The sequence below is a fragment of the Mesoplodon mirus genome, assembly GCF_964341445.2.
Source record: "Mesoplodon mirus genome assembly, chromosome: 12".
NCBI lineage: Eukaryota > Metazoa > Chordata > Mammalia > Artiodactyla > Ziphiidae > Mesoplodon > Mesoplodon mirus.
In genome coordinates this window covers 92475593-92500217 of record NC_138988.1, presented here as the reverse complement: position 1 = coordinate 92500217, position 24625 = coordinate 92475593, and the positions used below count along the sequence as shown (strand labels likewise).

Below are 24625 nucleotides of genomic sequence, written 5' to 3'. Positions count from 1 at the left end.
GATGAGGGGGCTGAGGGTGACAGGCTGAGGAGTCTGGGGGAGGGAGTTAGTGCTTAGGCACAGGGACTGCTGGTTTTGCAAGTGTGGGAAGACATGCCACATACACGCAGTTGAGAAGGAATCCCAGAATGAGTCCAATGACACAGTTACATCCCAGATTGTACCTGACAATGACGAGAGAAAGGAAGAGAGCAAGCCACATAGAATAGAAGCATCTCAGTCCGGGAGAGGTGCAACCTTTGAACCGAGAAGGAGCAGACTGTAGGTGCTTTAGCATGGGCTTGTGAGCTCACAGGAGCAAAAGCTTGCTACCATTACGAACCTGAATCCCTCCTGGGTTGGTGAGTTCCGAGTTTCAGGCAGCCTCCGGGAACCTCCTTAACAGGCAGATCTCCATCACCTGTGTGGTTCCTTGGACCCAACCTGGGTTCTGGTCTCCAGCTTTGCTCTCCCCCAAGGGCACCTGGTCTTCCAGCACCCACTCTGACCACCTGTCTAATTTCATAACTCGTGCCCCACATGCTTGTCTTCAGGGGTGAGGGATTTGGTGGGGAGGGGAAAGTGGTGCAGGCTCGAAGGTTTTGAGCACACACAGAAAAATGAGCTGGAGATGTATGGTTGAAAGTGAGAAGCTGGACATTTCAAAGTTTCTGAAATTTTCATAAACACACAATGAAATAATTTTTATAATACACACCATCCTATTAACATGAGCTAAACAATCTAAATCATTTAAAAATTAGGTAATGCGGTAAGAGAGGAATGTCTGATTTATCAAAATGTGATTTTTAATGAAAAACTGAAAAGTTTTGAATCTAAACTTTCATAATGAACAGACATGAACCCAGCCCTAAGTGCCTTGCACTTCGTAAGACTTTATCATCTAAACAAGATTAAATTACAAGAAACAAAAAACTGCCAAACACCGAAAACAACTTTTAAAAATAATTTCTTTTTACAGTTTGGGAAAAATGTTTTTTCCATATAGATTGGTTAATTTCATTAATTTAAAAGTTTATTTCTTCATTCTGTCACATATAAAATTATATAAGGAGAAAAAAATGTGAAAAGGAGTGCTAGGATTGAGTACAATATGAGGGTTTATAGTAAAAATTAATGTTTATATAATGTCTTATTAGACCATTATCTTTTACCTTGGACCCCATTAAAGTGTTACATTTACGCAATGGTTCTAAATTTCATAAACAATGCCAATGTTTCTGTCTATTATATTTGTTATATGCATTATATTTCTCTTTTATTCTTTAATTATACAAGTAATACATGCTGATTGTAAAAAATTCTTGCAATCTGTAAGTAAGACACACAGGTATAATCTTTCACCCCCCAATCACACTCTCTTTTCCAAAGTACGTGTTTTTTTTTCCTAAAAAGTTATAAGCATTTTTGAGCAAAGATCTGTGATATGATTTATGAAGAATTTTTTTCCAAAAGTCATCTATTATATTTTCATGCCTTAGCACAATTTTCAATTGCTCAAAAACATGTTGATATTACTTGCTTCTATTTACATCTCATTTACTTTCCTGTAAATAGATATAAATTTTCAATAATGTAGTCAATTCCACAACTTTTATGTGCTTCTCCAAAAACATCAACCTTCTCCAGACAATGAATATTGCACACTGAGCCTGAAACAAAAAGAAAGTGTGACAAGTTAAAACTTTATGAAGAATGCAACAGTTCTAAAAACATATCAGATGATTTTTAAAAGAGTGCGTACTGAAGATCTTTTCTTTCTTTTTAATGAACACAGGGAAATAAATATTAAGGGTAAATTTTCTGCGCTCTGAATTGTTATTATCACTTATAACTCCTAAGAGCTAAAGTAAACATACCATCTCTCTAGAAGAATTCAGATGTCTTTAACATAAGCATACCATTTAGCTAAAAAGTCCTATTACAGAGATGGGTTCCTTTTTTGATTATAATAGTCTCCAATTAAATGGCTTCTGACTTTTAAATTTTATATACTTCTAGATATTAATAGTTTGCTAATAGCTCGAAACAGTTAACTGTTGACTTTATTTCAAAAGTTACAGCACATGTCTGTAACTTACCAAACAATGTTTTAATTTCAGCATCTGGAACGTAAAATGGTGGACCTAAATAAAAGAGAAACATGGTGAAGAATAAATTCTAAAAGATCTAATTGTAAAGAGAAATAAATTCTCAGGGCCCACTTCTCAGCTTATTTCCAATGACCTTGGTATACACATTCCATACATAACTCAATTATCCAAATAGGTGAGGATGTGACAGGTTCTTCTGTTTCTTCTTTTGCACATCTGATACCAAAGACTGGCTTACTGAGGGGACTGGTAATGTTAGATGCCCATCTCCAGCTTACATGAGATGGCTGAGTCAGCCTTGGAACCTGGGAACAGGAAACTCAGAGTGGAGTTCATGAACAAATTCCCTTGGGGCTTCCTGCTTCCAGGGTATAGAGCTTCTACCATTCCTGCACTTACCCTCATCCTACAAACTCTGCCCATTTACCATTTACTTTAGAAGAAACAGCTTCTGCCCCTTTCTAGAAGGGAATTCTTAGCCTCCACCCCAGACAAGGCCTGTTCTATCTTCTTCCTACAGGCCCTTCCTTAGGCCTACTGTTCAGGAAGGGAACTTACATCATATTCGCAGAGCTGACATCTGTTTCCCTTATTTTCTATTTCCATCTGATTGTCCCAGACTTAATTATGGACACTAGGTCTCATCTTTTAATGAGTTTTTAAGATCTGGCTTATTCAAACAGAAAAAATTACACAGATATTTATAAAACAAAGCACTTTTTAAAAAGGGCTCAATTAGGGCTTCCCTGATGGCACAGTGGTTGAGAGTCTGCCTGCGGATGCAGGGGACACGGGTCCGTGCCCCGGTCCGGGAAGATCCCACATGCTGCGGAGCGGCTGGGCCCATGAGCCATGGCCGCTGAGCCTGCACGTCCGGAGCCTGTGCCCCGCAACGGGAGAGGCCACAACAGTGAGAGGCCTGCGTACGGCAAAAAAAAAAAAAGGCGCAATTAAAAATCAAATAGGGTACTTTTACAAATTAAAAGTGTGTATACTTCGTTTTCACTTCTTCCTGAAAAGCCACAACTTAAAGATCAGGCTTTGCAACAAAAAGAATAAAATACCTAGGAATAAACCTAACTAAGGAGACAAAAGACCTGTATGCAGAAAATTATAAGACACTGATGAAAGAAATTAAAGATGATACAAATAGATGGAGAGATATACCATGTTCTTGGATCAGAAGAATCAACAATGTGAAAATGACTCTACTACCCAAAGCAATCTACAGATTCAATGCCATCCCTATCAAACTACCACTGGCATTTTTCACAGAACTAGAACAAAAAATTACACAATTTGTATGGAAACACAAAAGACCCCGAATAGTCAAGGCAATCTTGAGAACGAAAAACGGAGCTGGAGGAATCAGGCTCCCTGACTTCAGACTATACTACAAAGCTACAGTAATCAAGACAGTCTGGTACTGGCACAGAAACAGAAATATAGATCAATGGAACAGGATAGAAAGCCCAGAGATAAACCCACGCACATATGGTCACCTTATTTTTGATAAAGGGGGCAAGAATATACAATGGAGAAAAGACAGCCTCTTCAATAAATAAGCTGGGAAAACTGGACAGCTACATGTAAAAGAAAGAAATTAGAACACTCCCTAACACCATACATAAAAATAAACTCAAAATGGATGAAAGACCTAAATGTAAGCCCAGACACTATCAAACTCTTAGAGGAAAACATAGGCAGAACACTCTATGACATAAATCACAGCAAGATCCTTCTTTTTGACTCACCTCCTAGAGAAATGGAAATAAAACCAAAAATCAACAAATGGGACCTAATGAAACTTAAAAGCTTTTGCACAGCAAAGGAAACCATAAACAAGAAGAAAAGACAACCCTCAGAATGGGAGAAAATATTTGCAAATGAAGCAACTGACAAAGGATTAATCTCCAAAATTTACAAGCAGCTCAGGCAGCTCAATATCAAAAAAACAAACAACTCAATCCAAAAATGGTCAGAAGACCTAAGTAGACATTTCTCCAAAGAAGATATACAGATTGGCAACAAACACATGAAAGAATGCTCCACATCATTAATCATTAGAGAAATGCAAATCAAAACCACAATGAGATATCATCTCACACCAGTCAGAATGAATGGCCATCATCAAAAAATCTACAAACAATAAATGCTGGAGAGGGTGTGGAGAAAAGGGAACCCTCTTGCACTGTTAGTGGGAATGTAAATTGATACAGCCGCTATGGAGAACAGTATGGAGGTTCCTTAAAAAACTACAAATAGAACTACCATACGACCCAGCAATCCTACTACTGGGCATATACCCTGAGAAAACCATAATTCAAAAAGAGTTATGTACCACAATGTTCATTGCAGCTCTATTTACAATAGCTAGGACATGGAAGCAACCTAAGTGTCCATCGACATATGAATGGATAAAGAAGATGTGGCACATATATACAATGGAATATTACTCAGCCATAAAAAGAAACGAAATTGAGTTATTTGTAGTGAGATGGATGGAGCTAGAGACTGTCATACAGAGTGAAGTAAGTCAGAAAGAGAAAAACAAATACCGTGTGCTAACACATATATATGGAATCTAAAAAAAAAAAAGGTTCTGAAGAACCTAGGGGCAGGACAGGAATAAAGACGCAGACGTAGAGAATGGACTTGAGGACATGGGGAGGGGGAAGGGTAAGCTGGGACAAGGTGAGAGAGTGGCATGGACACATATACACTACCAAATGTAAAACAGATAGCTAGTGGGAAGCAGCTGCATAGCACAGGGAGATCAGCTCAGTGCTTTGTGTCCACCTAGAGGGGTGGGATAGGGAGGGTGGGAGGGAGACACAAGAGGGAGGAGATATGGGGATATATGTATATGTATAGTTGATTCACTTTGTTATAAAGCAGAAACTAACACGCCATTATAAAGCAATTATACTCCAATAAAGATGTTAAAAAAAAAAGGTCAGGCTTTAATGTTCAAACACATTTAAATGAATCCAGAAGAAAACATCCCTTTTACACATTCAAAACAAATACAGTTATTTTTAAAATGCAATAAATTATAAAGTTCCAGAAATTAAACACAGCAATAGTTTAGAGATTTTCCTGCACACCCCTACCTCCCCACGTCCACGTCTCACCCCATCCTCCTATGAAGATGTATTTGTAGGCATCAGCCCAATACATCCCATCCCCACCACCATGGATGACACAGACTGCATGTATATCAGCAGTATGCCTCACATGAGATAAATTAGGAGAAAATAATGCTATCCAAGTCATAGAATTAAATCACGAAACAAGGCAACTGGAAAAAGAACAAGAAACTTTACCTGCATGTTTAGTTGGATCGTAAGAAAAAACAGACAAGAAGTACTGAAACCCAGTTCTTGTTAGGGACAACATTATATCTGCATAGCTGAAAAGAACATTAAAAGGCATGTGTTACATTTCTTTACAAAGAACGAGAGGCAGGGAGGGAAGCCAGCTTTTCCTTTTATCTCTATTACTGAGTTTAACTCTCCTAAAAAATCACATGAAGTAGATTCTCATTCTAAAAAGCTAGAAATGGGCTCAGCAAATGATGTTACCTGCCTAAGCTGGGAAATAGCGAAGGATGGGAATCCGAAGGAGGCCTGGTTCTGGAGCCCATCAGACCAGATGTCAAATTAAGCAGAACAGAGGCTCCTTCCAATGTGATGTGGTCCCCGGAGGCCCATCAGCTTTGAACGTATATTTCCCGAAGCACTGCCAGATTTGGGGCAGTGGTTCCCAGACCAGGCTGGTTTACCAGATTACTTGGGCACCTGCTGGAAGAAGAGATGCTCGAGCTTCATTCATCCCAAGACTGAGTCAGTAGGTTTGCTGTGGGGCCTGGGATGCTGCCGTTTAACAAATATCCTGGATGACGGGGTCGTCACCGGGGGCACGGGTAAGGGGTACAAAACACAGTCCCTTTCCTCTCTTTAGTTGGAGCGAGGTAAGACTAATAAACAGGCCAAAATTCAAGGTACTGTGACATTACAGTTCTGCATGGGTGGCATAAACCCTGAGTGCTGCGGCAACTATCCTTTGGAGTAGGTGTCCTGAGGAGCAGGTGATGCCACTTCCCAGACATGTCTGATGGGTTCAGAGTGGGGACCTGCCCTAACAGGGCCCATCAGCAGACAGACCAGGAGCCAGGCCTGGGTCTGGTACAGAATGATGAGTTGGACCAATCAGATGACTCCACTGGGAAACTGAGTTAAGAGATCCAAAGAGGAGCTCTGCTAGTTCGCTGTGGTCATTGGACCAAACGCTGGCATTTCTGTGCTGGGTGGAGGCTGGAGCAGAGGAAGCTGAGTGCTGACGCAGGAGGGCAGACGAGGCACACACAGGGAGGTAAGAGGCCACGGGAGACAGACAGACAGACAGAGGTGGATGAGCTGCACAGCTCTGAGGAGCCTTGGCTCTTTCCACGGGGCCCGGTTGTGCTGCCATCCCTGTCCAGAGCCCTGGGAGAAATCAGGGAGGCTGTCCTGCATGGGGATTAGGAGTACGGACTCTGCAAGGTCCCTGAGCTCAAAGTTCAGCCCCTCCGCTACAGGCTATGTAAGCTTGACAAAGCCTTAACCCCTCTGTGCCTCAGTTTCCTCATCTGTAAAATGGGGATAAAACTAGTAACCAACTCACAGGTGGTTGTGAGAATTCAATGAGTGCACACACATAAAGTGCTTAGAACACTGCCTGGTACGTGGTAAATGCTCAGGTCAGTAGCTTATTCCGTTAGCATCCTCAACATAAACTCCCTTAAAACTTGAGCTGGCTTGAGCCGGTCACTCTTCCTTGCAAGTGAAAGAACCAGACCTCAGCAAACTTCTGAGCAGAAACCTTTACTTTTTAACTTTGGATTCTTGTTCTTAAGAAAGGAGGGACTTGCTGTCCCAAGGAAGTGATCAGTCAGACAGGTTTGGCAGGGTTTCAGAGGACTCACAGGCATCCTTCCTCTTGGAATGTGGACTTTCTCTCTCAACCAGTCTCAAAAAATTCAGAAAAATGAGAGGTATGATTGATGGTAGGCAAGAAACCTGAGAGTCACAGCAGAAACCACCTCAGTTCTCGCCCATGTGTAATCTCAGCAGGAGACACCCCGTACTGATGGCAGGGCTGGGAAAAAGCACTAAGTACCATAAATGCTAAGATAAAGTCATTTATCTTCCTAATGGCTCAAAATAAGCAGTTATTCCGGAAACAAAGGCCAAGGCATTCTTGGGGCAGTGACAAGACACACACACACACACACACACACACACACACACAGGCCTGGAAGGGGAGGAAAGAGAATAGGGGGACCAGGAAGACAGAGTCTGTGACCAAACTAGAACTAGATTCTCCAAGAGCTCTGGAGGGGCCTCATGACTCTTTCTTACCATGAACTGAACAGTTCAGAGGCCACTTAGATGGCCTTTATCTAGGACAGAGGAGGCGATGGTGGCTGGTGGGAAACAGTATATTTTCCTTGCTTTGAGTCAGGTTTGTTTTCACTCATTTACTCAACAAATATTTATTAAGCTCCTACTATGTGCTAAAATTTTATATACATATATATTTATATTTATTATTTTGCCAGATTATATCATTATCTATAAAAATTAAGCCAGATGGTGGAGAAATAAGTGAACACAAGGTGCACGGTCTGTAGAGTGAGCTTTGTGATTTTGGGTTTGCTCTCCACTGCCTTGTGGATCTGAGCGACGCAACCAAAGCCTGCAGAGACTAACCTCGAGGAAGAGCGTGGACAACCTTAGGAAGCGGCGAACACCTACAATCTTAGACACTCAGCAGAACTGAGTTTAGTGTATAAATGTGGTGTTTTATGGAGACGCAGAAGTCACAGGTGATACTATTGAGTTGATGATGGACACTGATGTCACGCGGGAAATGCCGAGCAGACACTGGATATGGGATGTGGGTGTTTGGGAGAAAGAACAGAGCTGGAAATATGGAAACGATAAGGGCCAATACCATGTGCGACTTGTTCAGTTATTTCCCCAACATCATGTGTATTTAGACATAGTAGGAACTTAATGTGTATTTGTTGAATACCAGAATGAAAGTAATAGGAGGACTGAAGCAATCTTTGAAGGAGCAAGTACAGGAGAGAGGACGGCACAGCCTCGCTGAGGATGGTCCCTCCGGGAATGATGACTTCTAGGCATGTGAGGAAGGTGAGGGTCCCAGAGAAGAGAGAAAGGAGGAACGGTGTCAGAAAGAAAAGCGGGAAAGGAGTGTGAATTATCACCAGAGGAAAATGTATATTAAGAGGATGTGGGACTTCCCTGGTGATGCAGTGGTTAAGAATCTGCCTGCTAATGCAGGGGACACGGGTTCGAGCCCTGGTCTGGGAAGATCCCACATGCCACGGGGCAACTAAGCCCGTGCACCACAACTACTGAGCCTGAGCTCTAGAGCCCGTGCACCACAAGAGAAGCCACCACAAGGAGAAGCCCGCGCACCACAACAAAGAGTAGCCCCCGCTCGCCACAACTAGAGAAAGCCCACGTGCAGCAACGAAGACCCAGTGCAGCCAAAAATAAATAAAATTAAATCTTAAAAAAAAAAAAAAGAGGATGTGGCAATGTCTAATTAAAATAAGATTAGGTTTCGCAACAAGCCTTACTCACCAAACAATTCTTTTTTTTGGCCCACGTGCAGCATGCAGGATCCTAGTTCCCCAACCAGGTATTGAACGCCCTGCGCCCCCTGCCGTGGAATCTCAGAGTCTTAACCACTGGACTGCCAGGGAAGTCCCAAACAATTCATTTTTAAAAAGAGAAATTTGGGGGCTTCCCTGGTGGCGCAGTGGTTGAGAGTCCGCCTGCCGATGCAGGGGACACGGGTTCGTGCCCCAGTACGGGAAGATCCCACATGCTGCGGAGCAGCTGGGCCCGTAAGCCATGGCCGCTGAGCCTGCGCGTCCAGAGCCTGTGCTCCGCAACGGGAGAAGCCACAACAGTGAGAGGCCCGAGTACCGCAAAAAAAAAAAAAAAAAAAAAAAGAGAAAAATTTCATTTCGCTGATATGTTGAGTCTGCCTCCATACAACAAAGTAATTCAGTATTTATGTGTTACACCCAAGTAAGGCTGTGAATGATATTTGGGTTGGAAAGTACACAGGAGGGGTCACATTTTACTCAGTATACTTTCGCATATTTTAATTTTATTTTCTAATAAGACCAGGTACAAAAGAATGGTCACCCAAACTATCCAGACCAAAAGCTCTAATACAATAGCAGCTAATAGTTAAACAGTCATTTAGGGTCAACACGGTACTTGTTACACGTGTCATTTCTTTCCATCCCCACAACAACCGTGTGAGGGGGCCTAGTCATGGGCGTGACTTTAAAGCCAAAGTCCTTGGGTTTTAGTCTCAATTCTGTCACATACTTGCTGCCGCACTTTGGACAAGTAACTTAACCTCTTTGACCTTAGTTTCCTCATCTGTAAAATGGGAATAATTATAGCATAATACCTCACAGTGTTGCTTGGTGGATAAACTGTGTTGTTTCACATAAGGTATTTTAAGAAAGCCTGGCACATGGCAAGGGCTAAACAAGTATTACCTGGTACTCTCAGTGGAGGTGGTGAGGGTGGTATTAGTAGGAAAATTACAGCTTTGCAGAGGAGTAAACTAAGGTGTAGAGAAGTTGAATTCTTTGACCAGGGCAACACAGCTTAGAAGTGACAGAGCCACAAGCCTTGCACCCATGTCCCCGTAGCCAAATCCTATACTTTTTAGACCAAGATGCTATTGGATATAGGTCTTCTAATTCCAAATACAATAAGCTATTTCAAACTAGTAGAAGTCTAGTAATCTTCTGGAAACCAGAAAAAGTACAATATACTAAATTAAGGAGGCTAAACAAGGGGGAAAAAACAACATAATTGAAGGAGCCAAATCACTAACCGTTTGCGATCACCTGGATTAATAGCGACTAATGCTCCTCCATCCCAAATTCTGTCAAATTTGCCAATATTTGCTCTACCAGAAAGAAAAAGATAAAAAAATTTATGTAAGAAAAATAAAATCTTTAACAAGACAGTGTTCCCCATGGCACATGTGAGAACCTCACCAGCTGTTAAGGAACGGGGATCTCATATCTGCTTTTCCTGAGTTTCTAGGGATGTGCTGGTGTGTGTGTGTGTGTGTGTGTGTGTGTGTGTGTGTGTGTGTGTGTGTGTGTGTGTGTGTGTGTGTGTGTGTGTGTGTGTGTGTGTGTGTGTGTGTGTCCATCTTCTCCTAGATCTAGGAGCTGGTGGCAGCAGCTTGGACTTGGGGGCACAAAGGAGGAACAAGGGACAGTTTGAGACAACTCTCCTCCCAGCCCCTGGAACAGGTATCAGGGACTTTTAGGAGATGAGCTCTCACCTCCGTCCACACCCTGAAATGCATTTCTGTTACAGACACAGGTGTGAAGTGGAAGATACTTTCTTGCTTTCCCCTCCTTTTCCCTACCTTCCTAGGGTCATAATAATTTTTCCAGAGCTTAGCAGCTACCCAAGGGCAAAGATATCAAGTGTGCAGACATATAGGCTGCAGTTAAAAATAACTGCAGAACAGAGACTCAAATCAGTGCTTCATGGGTGCTACTGCAAGGGAATGGGAGTGATAAAAAGACCCTCAGCCCACCCCAGCATTGCCTAGCAAACACTCAAGTTTTTAAAAGTGCAGAGGTAGACATCAGTCCTACCTGGGAAGATCAAAAAGACTGCAACAGTACAATGAGATGTTCCCTGAAGAACTCTGCAATGAAAAAGTCAAGAAAAAAATTCCACTTAATTAGGAGGTAGTTGAATGGTCAAGGGAGAAATGAGGGGCAAAGCAGCGCATGGGTGGTAGAGAAAGAATGTGTAATTAAACATAAAGAACATAATTTCACAGCAAATAATTTTTTTAGACATCTTACTTTAAATTTTTATTTTTGGGGGACTTCCCTGGTGGTCCAGTGGCTAAGACTCCGCGCTCCCCGTGCAGGGGGCCCGGGTTCGATCCCTGGTCAGGGAACTAGATCCCACATGCTGCAACTAAGAGTTCACGTGCTGCAACTAAAGATCCTGCATGCCGCAACTGAGACCCGACGCAGCCAAATAAATAAGTAACATATTTTAAAAAAACACTAATCTATAAAAAAGTAAATTTTTATTTTTTTAATTTTGAAATAAATATGGACCATGCTGCAGAGAATTTATAGAATAAAGAAAAAACCTGCATGCCACCCTCTGAACACAGTGATTTTAATCATTTTGGTGAATTCCTCCCCATCTTCCCCCCCAACTTCCTGAACCTTGCAACCTATGCAAATATTTTTTTAACTGAAAATAAAATACAATTTTACTGAAAATAATTTTTAATGGGACTTTTTAAACTTAAAAACCTGTATGGGGTTCTTTTGGATCAACTCAGAAAGGAAAATCAGATTGGTTAATCATGAAGATCAGTTAACTATTACTCATTTTGGAGCTTGTTATATTTTAGCAATATTTACTTTAGCAAAATCCTAATATTTTGACCCCCTAATGACAAGTATACACATCAATCAATTACCAGGCAGACTGAGAGAGAAAGGACAGACATTTTAAAAGTTACTCATGAAAAGTGCAGTTGTATTGACTCCCCAGTGTCCTCTCTTTCATGCACTGACTGATGAGCATTTATTTCCTGAGCACCTTGTAGACAGGACTAGCCCAAGTTCTAGATACTGCAGTGAATTTGACAGTCTCTGATCCCAGTGAGGACAGCCTGGTGGAGCAGAGAGGTGTGGGAACAAAGACCCATCACGGTAGAGAATGGGCTGTACTGTTCTGGTTGTGTGCCCAGAACTGTGGGAACAGAGCAGACAGAGCAGGGAACTCACTGCCCGAGCACCGGGAAAGGCGGACCAAAAGGTGGCCGAAGAACTGGCTGGATGCATCTGCTGACATCACGGGTGTGGGAGGTGAGAAGTCTGGGAGGTGGGGGGAGGAGCAGGGTAGGAGATGTACTTCAGGATGTAAAAATGTTGGATTTTATTCTGAAATAAGGTGCAACAGAGGTGGGCGGGTCTTTGAAGACCAGTCTGGAAGCACAGTGGGGGTCAGTCCTGAGAGGAAGGGGCCTGGAGGCAGGGAGAACAGCCCGTGAATCTTAACTTTGGCTGCAGACTGGAATCACCTAGGAGCTTTAAATAGACCTGATGCCAGGCCCCATCTCTAGAGGTTCTGACTGAATTAGCTGGAGGCAAGGCCTTGGCACTAGGAATTTTAAAAGATCCACAGATAATTTCAAATGTGCCACCAGGGCTGAGAACCACTGCTCCAAGGAGTCTGGAAGAGGACTAGCCTCTCCGGACTGAGCAAACAGGAATTCTTAGATGATCTAAGAATGGAGTGGGAGGAAGCTGTAAAATAACGTCCTAGCAAGTTTCCTAGTCAACTGAGCAATTAATTTCAATATTTAGAAAAGAGAGTGCTTTGCGAGAGACCGAATGTACAGACGGATGGTGGCCAGACCACATCTGGTAAGAGAGCTCGGACCCATAACCTCTGCAGCACCTAGCCAGGGAAGCCTAACCACAGCCTTGCAGGACGTGGTCAATGACTGCCAGCCTCCCTGATTTTTACGCCTCCCCTCCACCCCTACTCCTCTCTTCTAGCTCAAAATCAAATACGCTTCCCAAACCAATCACAAGGGATGCCGCTTCTAGTTAGCCAACAGCGCCAGAAGCCTTTGCATTTTTCTCTAGAAAGCTTTCCCACCCCCCTGCCAGGCTTTGAGCCTCTGACAAATGCAATCGACGCCTCCCTCTGAATTGACAGCCTCTGCTTGTTCTCATTTGGGTGGTTTCTGTTTATTTCCACATTATTACCCCAAGCTAGCGAAGCAGTTCCACCGGATCGTTCTGGTCACAGGAGGAGGACAACTCCCAAATCTATCATTTCCAGCCCAAATGCTTGGCACATGCTTCAGAGACGTTTGCCAGTTACCCCTTTATCATGCCACAGGTCTTTTAAACATCTCTAAACTCATTAACTAAACTCATCTCCAGAACAAAACTCATTTTCTCTGCTCTTCAACTTGCTTCTCCTTTATCCTCTGCTATCCAACCAGTCATCTGAGCTGGAAATGGGAACTCACCACCCGCTGGATTCCCCTCAATTAATCACTAAATCCTCCCAGTTTGACACCCTAAACATCATTTTAATCTATCTGTTCCTCTAAGTGCCCCATCACTCTCCCGGTGCAGCCCTTCAGGATCTATTTCCTGGACCACTGCTCACAACCTCCTATCTGGTCTCTTTGCCAGGAGGCTACTGCCGTTCAAGCTCACTTCCCTGGAGGCCACAAGGGTGGTCGGTCACAAAAGAAAATCTGGCTGTGTCACATTCAGGTACCAGCTTTACAGGACATCTGGACTGGATGACCTGACTCTCTGCCTGTCCTCGCCCTATCTGTCACCACACTTCAGGTGTGGCGACACACTTCAGGAAGCTCCCCCAGGCTGGGTTAGGAAACATTCCTCTCTGTTCCCTTAATACTCCGCGTCATTACACTTAGTCCATGTATGACAAACAGCCTCCTCCGTTCCTCTTCTCTCCTAAGCTAAGCGATTCTTTAGGGCAGGGACTGTGTTTTCATCTCTTCAGTGTCTTATACAGGGTGTGGCACAAGACAGGTTCTCAGAAACACCTGTTTATAAATTAAAAATCAAACAAACCCAAATCAAAAACACGACAAATAAGCTTTGACCTTGGCTTTTATATATATTTGTTCACACCTAGCTACTGTTTATCTTTTTATGCTCCTTACACTGTATAATATCCAGGTGAATCTGGTGATAAAGTGGGGTCATCTGACACTTGTATAGTATCCTCACTTACTCATGCTGAGAAAAACCTTCTTCTGGGGGTATGGAAATAACTATTTACCAAAATCAAAACACACCTTGAATACTTTGGCTCCAGGAATTTCCATAATTTGTTCTTCTGAGTAAGAAAGATTCTGTTCCGTAAAAAATTCCTGTATCCCAAGTTCACTGATTTCCACACCAACTACACTGTGTCCTCGGTCTGCAAACCTGCATAAAATCATATAATTACACTTAAATTTTTATTTCAAATACAGTACTAAGTAAAAGGATATATACCAATAAGCATACATTTTCCTTAATTTTTTTTTTTTTTTTTTTCTTTTTGCGGTATGCGGGCCTCTCACCGTTGTGGCCTCTCCCGTTGCGGAGCACAGGCTCCGGACGCGCAGGCCCAGCGGCCATGGCTCACGGGCCCAGCCGCTCCGCGGCATATGGGATCCTCCCAGACCGGGGCACGAACCCGTATCCCCTGCATCGGCAGGCGGACTCTCAACCACTGCGCCACCAGGGAGGCCCATTTTCCTTAATTTTAAGGGATTTATTTGAATTCAGACCCACAACGTTTCACAGAACATGTAGATACACAGAAAGTGGACCTATATATTCTCAAACCTTATGCTATGTGGAATTCTGAAAAAATGATTTATACGACCTTAGGAAAAATTTAAAAGTTTGGAAAATTATACCTTAACATGTTGATTTACTACAAATGGATTTGATTGGGAGAGTTTCTGATTTAAAAGCATCCTATCTATGAATTAGATATGCTTTTCAAGTTCTCTAAATCAGCTCTGTCCATTAAAACTTTCAGTGATGATGGAAAAATCTACACCTGTGTTATCCAATCCAGCAGCCACTAACCACATAGGCTACTGAGCCCTTGAGACGTGGCTCGCGTGACTTAGTTTAAACAGCCACATGGGGCTGGTAGATACCGTACTGGAGCACTCGGCTCTAGAACATTATCATCCATTTCTATAATAATCTTATAATTTCCACTTACACTAAACCCTATCCAGAAATTTATTTGATTACCGTATGCAAAAGCTTACCAGTATTTTTCTGGTAAGCTTTAGAATTACAGAATTCAGTCTTGGGATCTTGGACTTCAAAGGAAACAGCACTAGTGATACAAATACCCAGGTACAGTATTGATTTTATGTTACATTAAATCAACACATAAGTCAGTTATGCAACATATGCATTTTTAAAAATCACACACCATGCAAAATCATGCAGTAAACATCATGAGGCTTATGGGGAAAATGGGGGTTGGAGTACACATTAAACAACTTAGTCCTAATGGAGTATATTCAGCTATAAACAATTGAAATCTTGCCATTTATGACAACATGGATGGACTCTGAGGGCATTACGCTACGTGAAATGAGTCAGACACAGACACACAGCTTATGATCTCACTTATATGTGGAATCGAAAGAAAACAAAAAACAGAAACAAGCTCATAGATACAGAGACCAGATTGGTAGTTGCCAGAGGCTGGGGGTGAGCAATGGGTGAAATGGGTGAAGGAAGTCAAAAGGTACAAGTTTTCAGTTATAAAATAAATAAGTCATGGGGATGTAATGTACAACATGGTAACTATAGTTAGTAGCATTGGATTGCATATTTGAAAGTTGCTAAGAGAGTAGATTTTAAAAGTTCTTATCACACACAACACTATGTAGTTCTGTAACTATGTATTGATTAACTAGATTTATTGGGGTGATCATTTTGCAATATATGTATATACAAATATCAAATCATTATATTGTACACCTAAAACTAACATAATGTTGTATGTCAATTATACCTTAATTTTTAAAAAGGTTTTTTTTTTAAGAAAAAGCTGCTGCACATTTGCCATAATTCATCTCCGTGAATCAGGATTTTCTCAATAATATGCAATCAAACAGTATTTAGAAATAAAATGGATTAAATAGTACTTAAGAAAAAAAACTTAGTGCCACACTAAAAAGAAAAAAGACAAGAACCTAATAGACATGGTGGCACAGTTTTACATGTTAAATGGTTACAAAATATATAAATACTACAACATGGCACTTTACCTTGAGAGAGACCTGAAGTTTACTTGTAGACTTGTAGGCGTTGGAAGGGCTGCAGCTTTCAAGTTATTGTAAAGTAATGGAACGGGGGTTATTGGCAGCCATGGAAAGTTCCAACACTGGCTGTGGATGGGAGCAAGTGGTTCCCAGCACACCGAGGTGAACTGAGGTATCTGGGAGATAGCTGAGGTTTGTGCATGGGTGCAGTTTGTCTATTTATACACGGTTTAGTAGAGCTGGGTATTGTTATCTGCTTTCACCTCATGTTTCTTGCAGACAAAATTACATATAAGCAGATGTGAAATTCAAACCATGCTCAAGTTGTTCCTTAATGTATCAGTGGAGTTAGAATGCAATTAGCCTTTTCAAAACAACTGAACAATAGCAGAACTGATGGTACCTATTCCCTACACAAGAGGACACACTTTCAATGTGGTCAGAACATGAACTGTTTATAGTTCTAAAACATACATACTAATAACTTGTCTTTCACATTTCCTGGGAAATTTGTAAGTTAACATACATGGAATTTTTTTTATTCTCCATACATTTTTTGAAGTTATAAAATATAAACAAAAAAGTTATCCAAACCAGCTGCATGGATTTTTACTTCTACTCAACATATGGAAAAATGAACCATAGCCTACTATAGACTGGCATAGGCTGGATTATACTGGAATATATTGTCCTAAAAGAAAACCAAAACCTAAGGAAATGTCTTAAACATTTTGTTAATGCTTTTGGGCTTCAGCTCATAGTTTATCTATTCACATCTGATATCTGTATAGACCTTAATACACAAATTTGTTACATAAGTGAAAAATCCTCTAATATAATAACTTTTATACAATTACAGTAGCTTAGTTCTGGCATTTTTATTACAAAGGACTTTAGACCCTAAATCTTCAACAATCACATTTAATTGGCTGTTTCATGATACCATTTTCTAACCTTGTCTCAAAGCCTCTGCTAGAACTAGATTGTTATCACTAATGACAGCAATAAGACAATCTGCTCATAGAGTTAATGTTTTTCTTGCAGGTAGTTTGCAAAGTAATTCTTTCTTCTGGTTCAGTGAGTTGGTTAGGATATAATGTTCTCAATTTGGTGGCCACCCTAGAATCTTAAGCCACAGCAGCCACTCACAAATGCTCTCAGCTACAAGTTGAGGGAGCAGGGGGCTGGCTGCAAAAATGTCACCGTCCCCGCTCAGAAATCCACTCCCAATGCACACATGTTCTGTAGTTTGCCCATCTGTATTTATGTAGGGAAGAGAGTGTTTTTAAGTTACTATTTTTTCATTTACTAATCATTTTCATATATTTTATTTTTCTTTCCTGATTGACGATCAAAGTTCTCAACGTTCAAGCTTATACAAGATTATGTCTTGGCATGTACGATAGCGCCTGTACATTATCATTACAACAAATTCTGTATAGGAAACGATTGCCAGGTTTGTGACTTTAGGGTAACCCATAGTGACAGTGGCTTGTGAATTAAAGTGAATTCTCTTCACAGAGAATTACTCATAAGAAATATTTTCTTTATCACTGGTTTTATTAGCAATGATTCATGAAAACAAAACCTCCTATGTGCTCGTAGAGGGACGGGAGAGTTGAGTTGAACTGTGGAATATACACGGTTTTGCCAAAAAGCTGTAATTCATTTTGAGCTTTTCTGTCCACCTCTATTTAAAATACCTAAAATTAACTTCGTTACATTCCAAAACCACCTACAAAAAATAAACCACACACAAAGATGAAGGAAATTTAAGAGGGAAGGCTGGTTCCATCCTCCGCCTCCCCCACCACTTTGATTGTAGACTAATTCTTTTGCTTAGAAACTCAATACAGAGAGCTCGGTGCTTTGTGACCGCCTGGAGGGGTGGCATAGGGAGGGTGGGAGGGAGGGAGACACAAGAGGGAAGAGGTATGGGAACATATGTATATGTATAACTGATTCACTTTGTTATAAAGCAGAAACTAACACACCATTGTAAAGCAATTATACTCCAATAAAGATGTAAAAAAAAAAAAGAAAGACTAGTTCTCCCCTCTGTTTCTGCACTGTCTTCCTGTTTGAGAGTGTTACCTCTATGAACCCATCAGTATTAGTCTAATAAAAATATAGAATCCCTGTGCATTTCCTGAGAATGGAATTTTTTAAACTTACATCCTATTATTCACCCAAAGTGTTTATCATCAAGACAAGAAAGTAAGTTGATGCTTATCTGCTCATACCATTTCATCTCAACTGCTTTTCCACAAAGAGGAAAAAATACCCTCAGTTCTTTCTCGCCTTTAAGAAAAGTATCCAAATGCTTCTTTAATAGCCTGGGGATTAAAAAAAAAATTGTTTTAATTAGCCCAAGACACAGAGGAAAGGACTACAATTTTACAATGCTAAGTACATTTCATGTATTACCTCACTTAATATTTCCCAACAACTTTATGAAGTAGGTAACATTATTCATTAAAATCTCCAGTTTATACATGAAGAAACAGGAAGGTTAAGCAACTTGCTCAGTCAGGTAACTAGGGAGCAGTTAATGTGACTCAAACCTGGGGCTTTCCCGATTAGTAATTAAACATAAAAAATTATTTTTTCCTTGGTTGATATGTTTTGAAAATGTATACCTGTGTGTGTGTGTCTTCTAAGGCCAGCTACATGACAGAGATAACTCATACAATGGTTCTAGGATGATACCCCAACTATTACTTAGTGTGCAAATGTAATAATAATAATGATGTCTCCTGGGCAGTCAGGGTGGCTGCCTGGAAGAAGGAACATCTGTCACGACCACTTTACTCAGCACTGACCCATCTTTATTGCTGCTGCTTCAAAGCCCACTACTACTACTACTATTACATTGCTAATCATTCAGCTCACTTATTAATTTCTCTCAGCTTCTCTTCTTCCACCATATAGATAATACTTTAACATTTGAACACATGCTATTGGAAAGCAAAGTCAGAACACCACCACTTTTCAGTATAAAGAGATGCCAGCATTAATATAACTTGAGCATCTGCATATGTATAAATATGTATGCCCAACAAATGTTATAGGGGATTAAAAAAAAGACATTTCATAAATCTAAGATGTCATCAACTGTAAGTCACGCCATTACTTATACTCCATGAGAAGAAATATCACTGCCAATTCAACTATGACATGCCACAGATGCATCCTGATTTCAGAGATGCTCCAATGTGAAAAACTAAAAATGTGCATCTTAAAATCAAATAATGGGTATCTATATTATTATTTCTATTTCCAAAGTCAGCTTCTGATAGAGCATTTCTGTTATAGACCAATATTTGATATAAAGAAATGTAAACATTTCTTACTGATTTCCTCGTTCTTGGTGAAATGCAATTTTGTGATTCACCCACTTTTCTTGCCATTCTTCCAGAGTTAGCACTCGGTTTTTCTGTGCCTCAGTGTCGGGGTTCTCTTCAGCATCAAGTACTGCTCTTGTATTAGCCATGGTTTTGTAGATAGCTTTTGACTCAGAAACAAGTGTCTCCAATGCCTAAGTGGAAAATGTTTGCAAGGTTGTCACTTAAGTGTATTTCAATTCTATTGATGAATGAAGAAAAAACCTATTATTCTCAGCAGTACGGCTTTTATTTTACTTTATTTTTAAATTAATTAATTAATTTATTTATTTTTGGCTGTGTTGGTTCTTTGTTGCTGCTCGCGGGCTTTCTCTAGTTGCAGTGAGCGGGGGCTACTCTTCGTTGCGGTGCGTGGGCTTCTCACTGCAGTGGCTTCTCTTGTTGCGGAGCACGGGCTCTAGGCGCGCGGGCTTCAGTAGTTGTGGCTCGCGGGCTCTAGAGCGCAGGCTCAGTAGTTGTGGCACATGGGCTTAGTTGCTCTGCGGCATGTGGGATCTTCCAGATCAGGGCTTGAACCTGTGTCCCCTGCATTGGCAGGTGGATTCTTAACCACTGTGCCACCAGGGAAGTCCCAGCAGTATGGCTTTTAAAAAAAATTTCAATATTCATGGAAAAGCTATACAAAAAATTACTTTTCAGTGAATCTGATGGTAGAGGCATACTTCGTAATACACATTAGGAAAGATCTTTAAATAAATTGAGTTACATCTTAGAGTAAAAGAATTTAAGTTTAAAAAAAAGAGAGGACAGATTAAAAAAAACAGGCATTATAACTTTTGTAAGCTTAGAATCTTTCCTAGCATCTCACTCTTTAATTTTTAAAATTTCCTTTAATGTTTACTTCTTATTTTTTTAATCAATGTTAAAATACACACAATTCAAAGAGTTCAACAGAATTATGAAAGCAGCAGTCCCCATTTCCAATGAGAGAAAAACATCTTTAACTCTTTTAGCTGAATCTTGAAATATAACTCAAAATATAACTCAAATAGCATGCTTATTTTGTATCTTCTTAATTTTTTATTTCTAGGAAGCATCTAGAAAAGATAAGCATTTAGTCCTCTTTCAACTTCCCAACACACACACACCACCTTCTCACTTTTCCTATCCTTTCCATATAGATATAGCATATTCGTGATTAAACATTTCAAGTTCACATTATTATGACTAGGTAAATACTATTCACAGGTAAGCCACATAGAATCCTATGATTACTTTTCCTTTTCTGTACAACTTTTTATTCTATAGTTAATAACTATCTGGCTTTTTCATTTATAAAATTTCCATATATTTATTACTAATTCAACTCTAAGTTCTCCCAATCTTCTGTCAATACACTCTCAATCTCTTCGGTTATCAGATATCCTATCAATGTCATCTCAGAGAATAGCTTTCTGAACTGGATGCTGTCTTCTCCTGGTACACAGCTAGCCTTCTGCAATCTTTGTCTATCACCATCCTGGAGCCTTCCTTCTTATCTTTTGATGAATCTCCTGTTTCCTTTACTGGCTATTTTCCTTTTTTTTGGTTACCACCCTTATATTGGTAAAATACAACCTTTGGCAGCTTTTTGAGGAAGAATGCATGGGAGAAAAGGTTTTTGGCAATTTTACATGTATAAAATGTCTTCACACTATTTATTCCCCATCCTCGATGTATAGTTTTGCTGGGTAAGAATTCTTAGTTAGAAAACATTTTCTCTCACAATTCTGAAGAAATCATTCCCTTGTCATCTAGCTTGTAGAGTTACTGCTTAAATTCAAAGACATTTGGATCTTGATATTTTCCATGTGGCCAATATTTTTCTCTCTCTCAAAGCTTTTCTTTGCCCCTTAGTCTTTGCAATTTCTTAACTCTATGCCTTATCCTGGGTCTGCTTTCATCCATCTGGCTGACTTCTTTTAATCTGGAAGCTCATATCCTTCAATTATGGAAAAATTCTTGAATTATTCAGATGATGATTTTGGTCCTTTTTTTCTATTTCTCTTTCTCGGACCCCTTTTTATGGTTGTAGAACCTCCTGACCCAGTGCTCTAAATTTCTCATACTTTTTTTCTATTTTCCAACTCTTCATCGTTTTGTCCTATTTTCTGACAGCCCACCTTATTTTTATCTTTCTACCTTGTTATTTAGTTTTTCTTTTCTGCTCTCAAGTCTTTAATTCTCAAGAGCTCCTTTTTGTTTCTGATGTTCTCTTTTCATTTTATTTTGTTGTTATTTCATGTATAGAATGTATATAATATTTTCTCTTATTTACCTGCATGGTCTGTTACTGAGTCATTTTTTCTGTTGGTTTTGTCTTCTACCTTTCAAACTAGTGACTGTCCTCAAATTCCTAGCAATTCGTATTATCTACTCACATTTAAGAGTAAATACCAAAAAGCTGATTATAAGTTTAAGTTTGTGGATGGGGCTTATTGACTGTAAGCTTCTCTGTAGGATGATGTGAATAGATATTATTTGGAAACTTAGATGTCATTATCTTTATTTTCTTTGGACTCATCAGACTTTCCATAGATGGACTTCCCAATTCCCGTTGAAAGTTTGAGTCCTTGGGACCATGGTTCTATACTCACATGAGAAAAGGATAAAAGTGGGAAAGGGCCCCAGCATTCAGTTTGCCTGTGTTCAATTAACCCCATATTTTCAGTATGGTACTCCCATCCCCAACTGTGAACTGTATCTTCCCAGTCCAAGACTGTACCCTCTCCAGGGAATAAACCTCCCCAAAGTCTGCTGGTGTGGTGAAGAAGAGATACTTGGTTGCAGGGAATTGGGAAAGGGATCTGGGGACTTAGCCTTTTAGGAACCAGAATTTCAAGCAATCCTCCTAATTTCAACCATACCCTTCCATCTCCCTGAGGTACCTGGTGCTGCTAATTCCTGAGCATTGGGGGATTCTATAATGCAAATAGGATTGCTCATTGGCTTTCCCCATTGCTGGTTTAGAATTTAGCTTTCTTCAGTCTGCAAAATCCTTTATCACTCGTCCATCTGCTTTCTAGGTTTCAAATTTTTATTGCTTTTATCTTCTCTTCTGTCTTCCCTTTATGTCTTTAAAAATCCTGCTGTTGTTTTGGTGGAGTTTCGGGAGGAAGCAAAAGTAGATGCACAGATTCAATATCCCATCTCTACCCCACAAGTTTGCATTTTCAAATAATTTTCTTATAGCTTTTTTTTTGGTATGGGAAAATGCACACAAAGGCATTGACCTAAAGAAAAACACACAACATAAGAGTTGTGAGTTTCAATTTTATTCGGGGACCTAACTGAGGATGATAGCCTGGGAGAGAGCCTTTCAGATACCTCTGAGGAAATGCTCCAAATATATATGCTCCACATGTATAAGATTTTTTTTTTGACTAGGAAAAACATGTAGTCTAGCATACATCTTGGTAAAAGATTACTGCTAATCACAAAGAACAGATACCTCGAGTTAATGATTTTAGTGATTTCTTTGTACAAGAAGATGCAAGAATCTGGGGCCATTGAAATTCTCCCTGAGGCATGCTATCTAGGGGCCATTTATACAAAACACAGAATGCCTCACCCTTATTCTCCCTCCTGAAGTCCTAAACCACCTGGGGGGTACATCCCCCTCTGCAGGGGTTGTGATTTAACCCTTAGTATAACTGGATGATGAACAACACTCTTTGTTCCTTTTTTTCCCCCTTTTTACAAAGGGAACTGAGAAAAAAGGACATGTGAACATAACTGCAAATCTACCTGAAGGTATGAGGAAAATGTCTGTCCTTTCAACGTGCAATTTGTCATGTAAGGATGATACAACACAATAGTTGTAACATATCCTTTGAGTCATTAGTGAAACTAATTTAGTTTGGATTACACTAGCACGTTACTCTTGGTGGAGTTAATTTAATGATTCATCCATGAATCATTATTCATGGAAAAGCAGTTATTCAAGGAAAAGTTCCCTTTATGACAAAATTTGGCTTCAGTGTGCTTAGGATTTAAGGAGAAGGCACCTCTCTTGGAATTGGGAACACAAATTCACTTCCCAGCAAACATTTGTTAACAAATGGCTTTGGCAAGGCCCTGACGACGTCAAGAGGTGACACTCAGGGTTTTCTGAGAGGTCAGAGGGAAGTATCTGATGTACTGGGTACAGAAAAGCAAAAGAGAGTTGCAGTTTTCCCATTTCCACATTCAGCCAGAAACTTTGGAACCTGAACTTGAGCCTTCATAAACAGTTCTCTACTTAAAACAAAAGGGAAAATAATTTTATCACTGAGCCAGGGCAGCCTGGAATTGTTCAACTCTACCCCTCTTACACAAACTTGAAATATAACTTAACATCATGAATATAACTTAATCACTTCTTAGGTGTTCTCATAGCTTCTCAACCTGTACTTGTCCACATCCTTTTCTGGAGAAATAAAAAATTTCTTCCTATAAGCAAGATAAAAGTGCAAAATTATAAGAATCAGGAAAGGCAAATTTCACAATCATTCTTACCCATACACAGAAATATCAGATGTGCTAGTTTGGTCGCCCAAGTTCTCCTTGGGTGGACTCCCAAGACTGGTTTCCGCCTCACCTTTTCAAAAAAACATGTTTCTACTTTAGATTTATTTTAAAATTTTGGTAAGTTGAAGAATAACTTCCCTAAAGTGCACAAATTTTAAGAGTATGGCTCAGTGAATTTTTATACATGCATACAACCTATGCAATTACCATGGAGCAAGACAATATTTACAGCACCCCAGTTCCCCTCACTGTCCCGGCAAGTACTTCTCTTTTCTTAAAATCAACAATACCCAACAATGCTTTGGGGTCACTTTAACCATGGACTCAGAAAGGTCATTCACTACCTGATCTCGTTATTCCCCATTCCCACTCGGCTCCCTGAGCCCATTTCAGGGCGCGGATGGCTGGGACGCCCCGTTCCGGAATCCGATCACACACTCACACCTAGCAAACGTCCCATTGGTCATCGCACCCTCTCTGCACCCGGCGGAGCCTACCTTGTGCGCTGTCCGTCGCCTGCTGCTGGTTCTGGCGCTGCCGCGGGCCTCACCAGCTGAGTCCCTAAGCCCCAGGCTCAGCCCTGCTATTGGACCCGCCCCCGGACCCGCCCCCGGACCCGCCCCTCCCGCGGCGCACAGACCCCGCCCCACTCCCCACGCTCCCCGGCTTGCTCAGCGGCGGAAATGGCCAGGGCGGGGC

The 24625-nt window shown here is 40.7% G+C and overlaps 1 protein-coding gene across 2 annotated transcripts; it reads right to left on the bottom strand.

Moving 5' to 3' along the window:
• Window positions 1-765: 765 nt before the first annotated feature.
• On the bottom strand, window positions 766-24499 carry TPMT (thiopurine S-methyltransferase). Of its 2 annotated transcripts, XM_082637179.1 has the most exons (10): window positions 24424-24499; window positions 23915-23996; window positions 19388-19572; window positions 18278-18370; window positions 14046-14178; window positions 10816-10868; window positions 10032-10106; window positions 5420-5505; window positions 2082-2126; window positions 766-1652 (listed from the first exon to the last, which is right to left on the bottom strand). In XM_082637179.1, the coding sequence occupies exons 3-10, from the start codon at window positions 19525-19527 to the stop codon at window positions 1540-1542; spliced, it is 738 nt and encodes a 245-aa protein (XP_082493305.1). In that variant the 5' UTR covers window positions 19528-19572; window positions 23915-23996; window positions 24424-24499; the 3' UTR covers window positions 766-1539. The 2 variants fall into 2 exon arrangements, with proteins under 2 accessions (XP_082493305.1, XP_082493304.1); XM_082637178.1 differs by lacking the exon at window positions 23915-23996 and having other exon boundaries at window positions 24424-24490.
• Window positions 24500-24625: the final 126 nt, after the last annotated feature.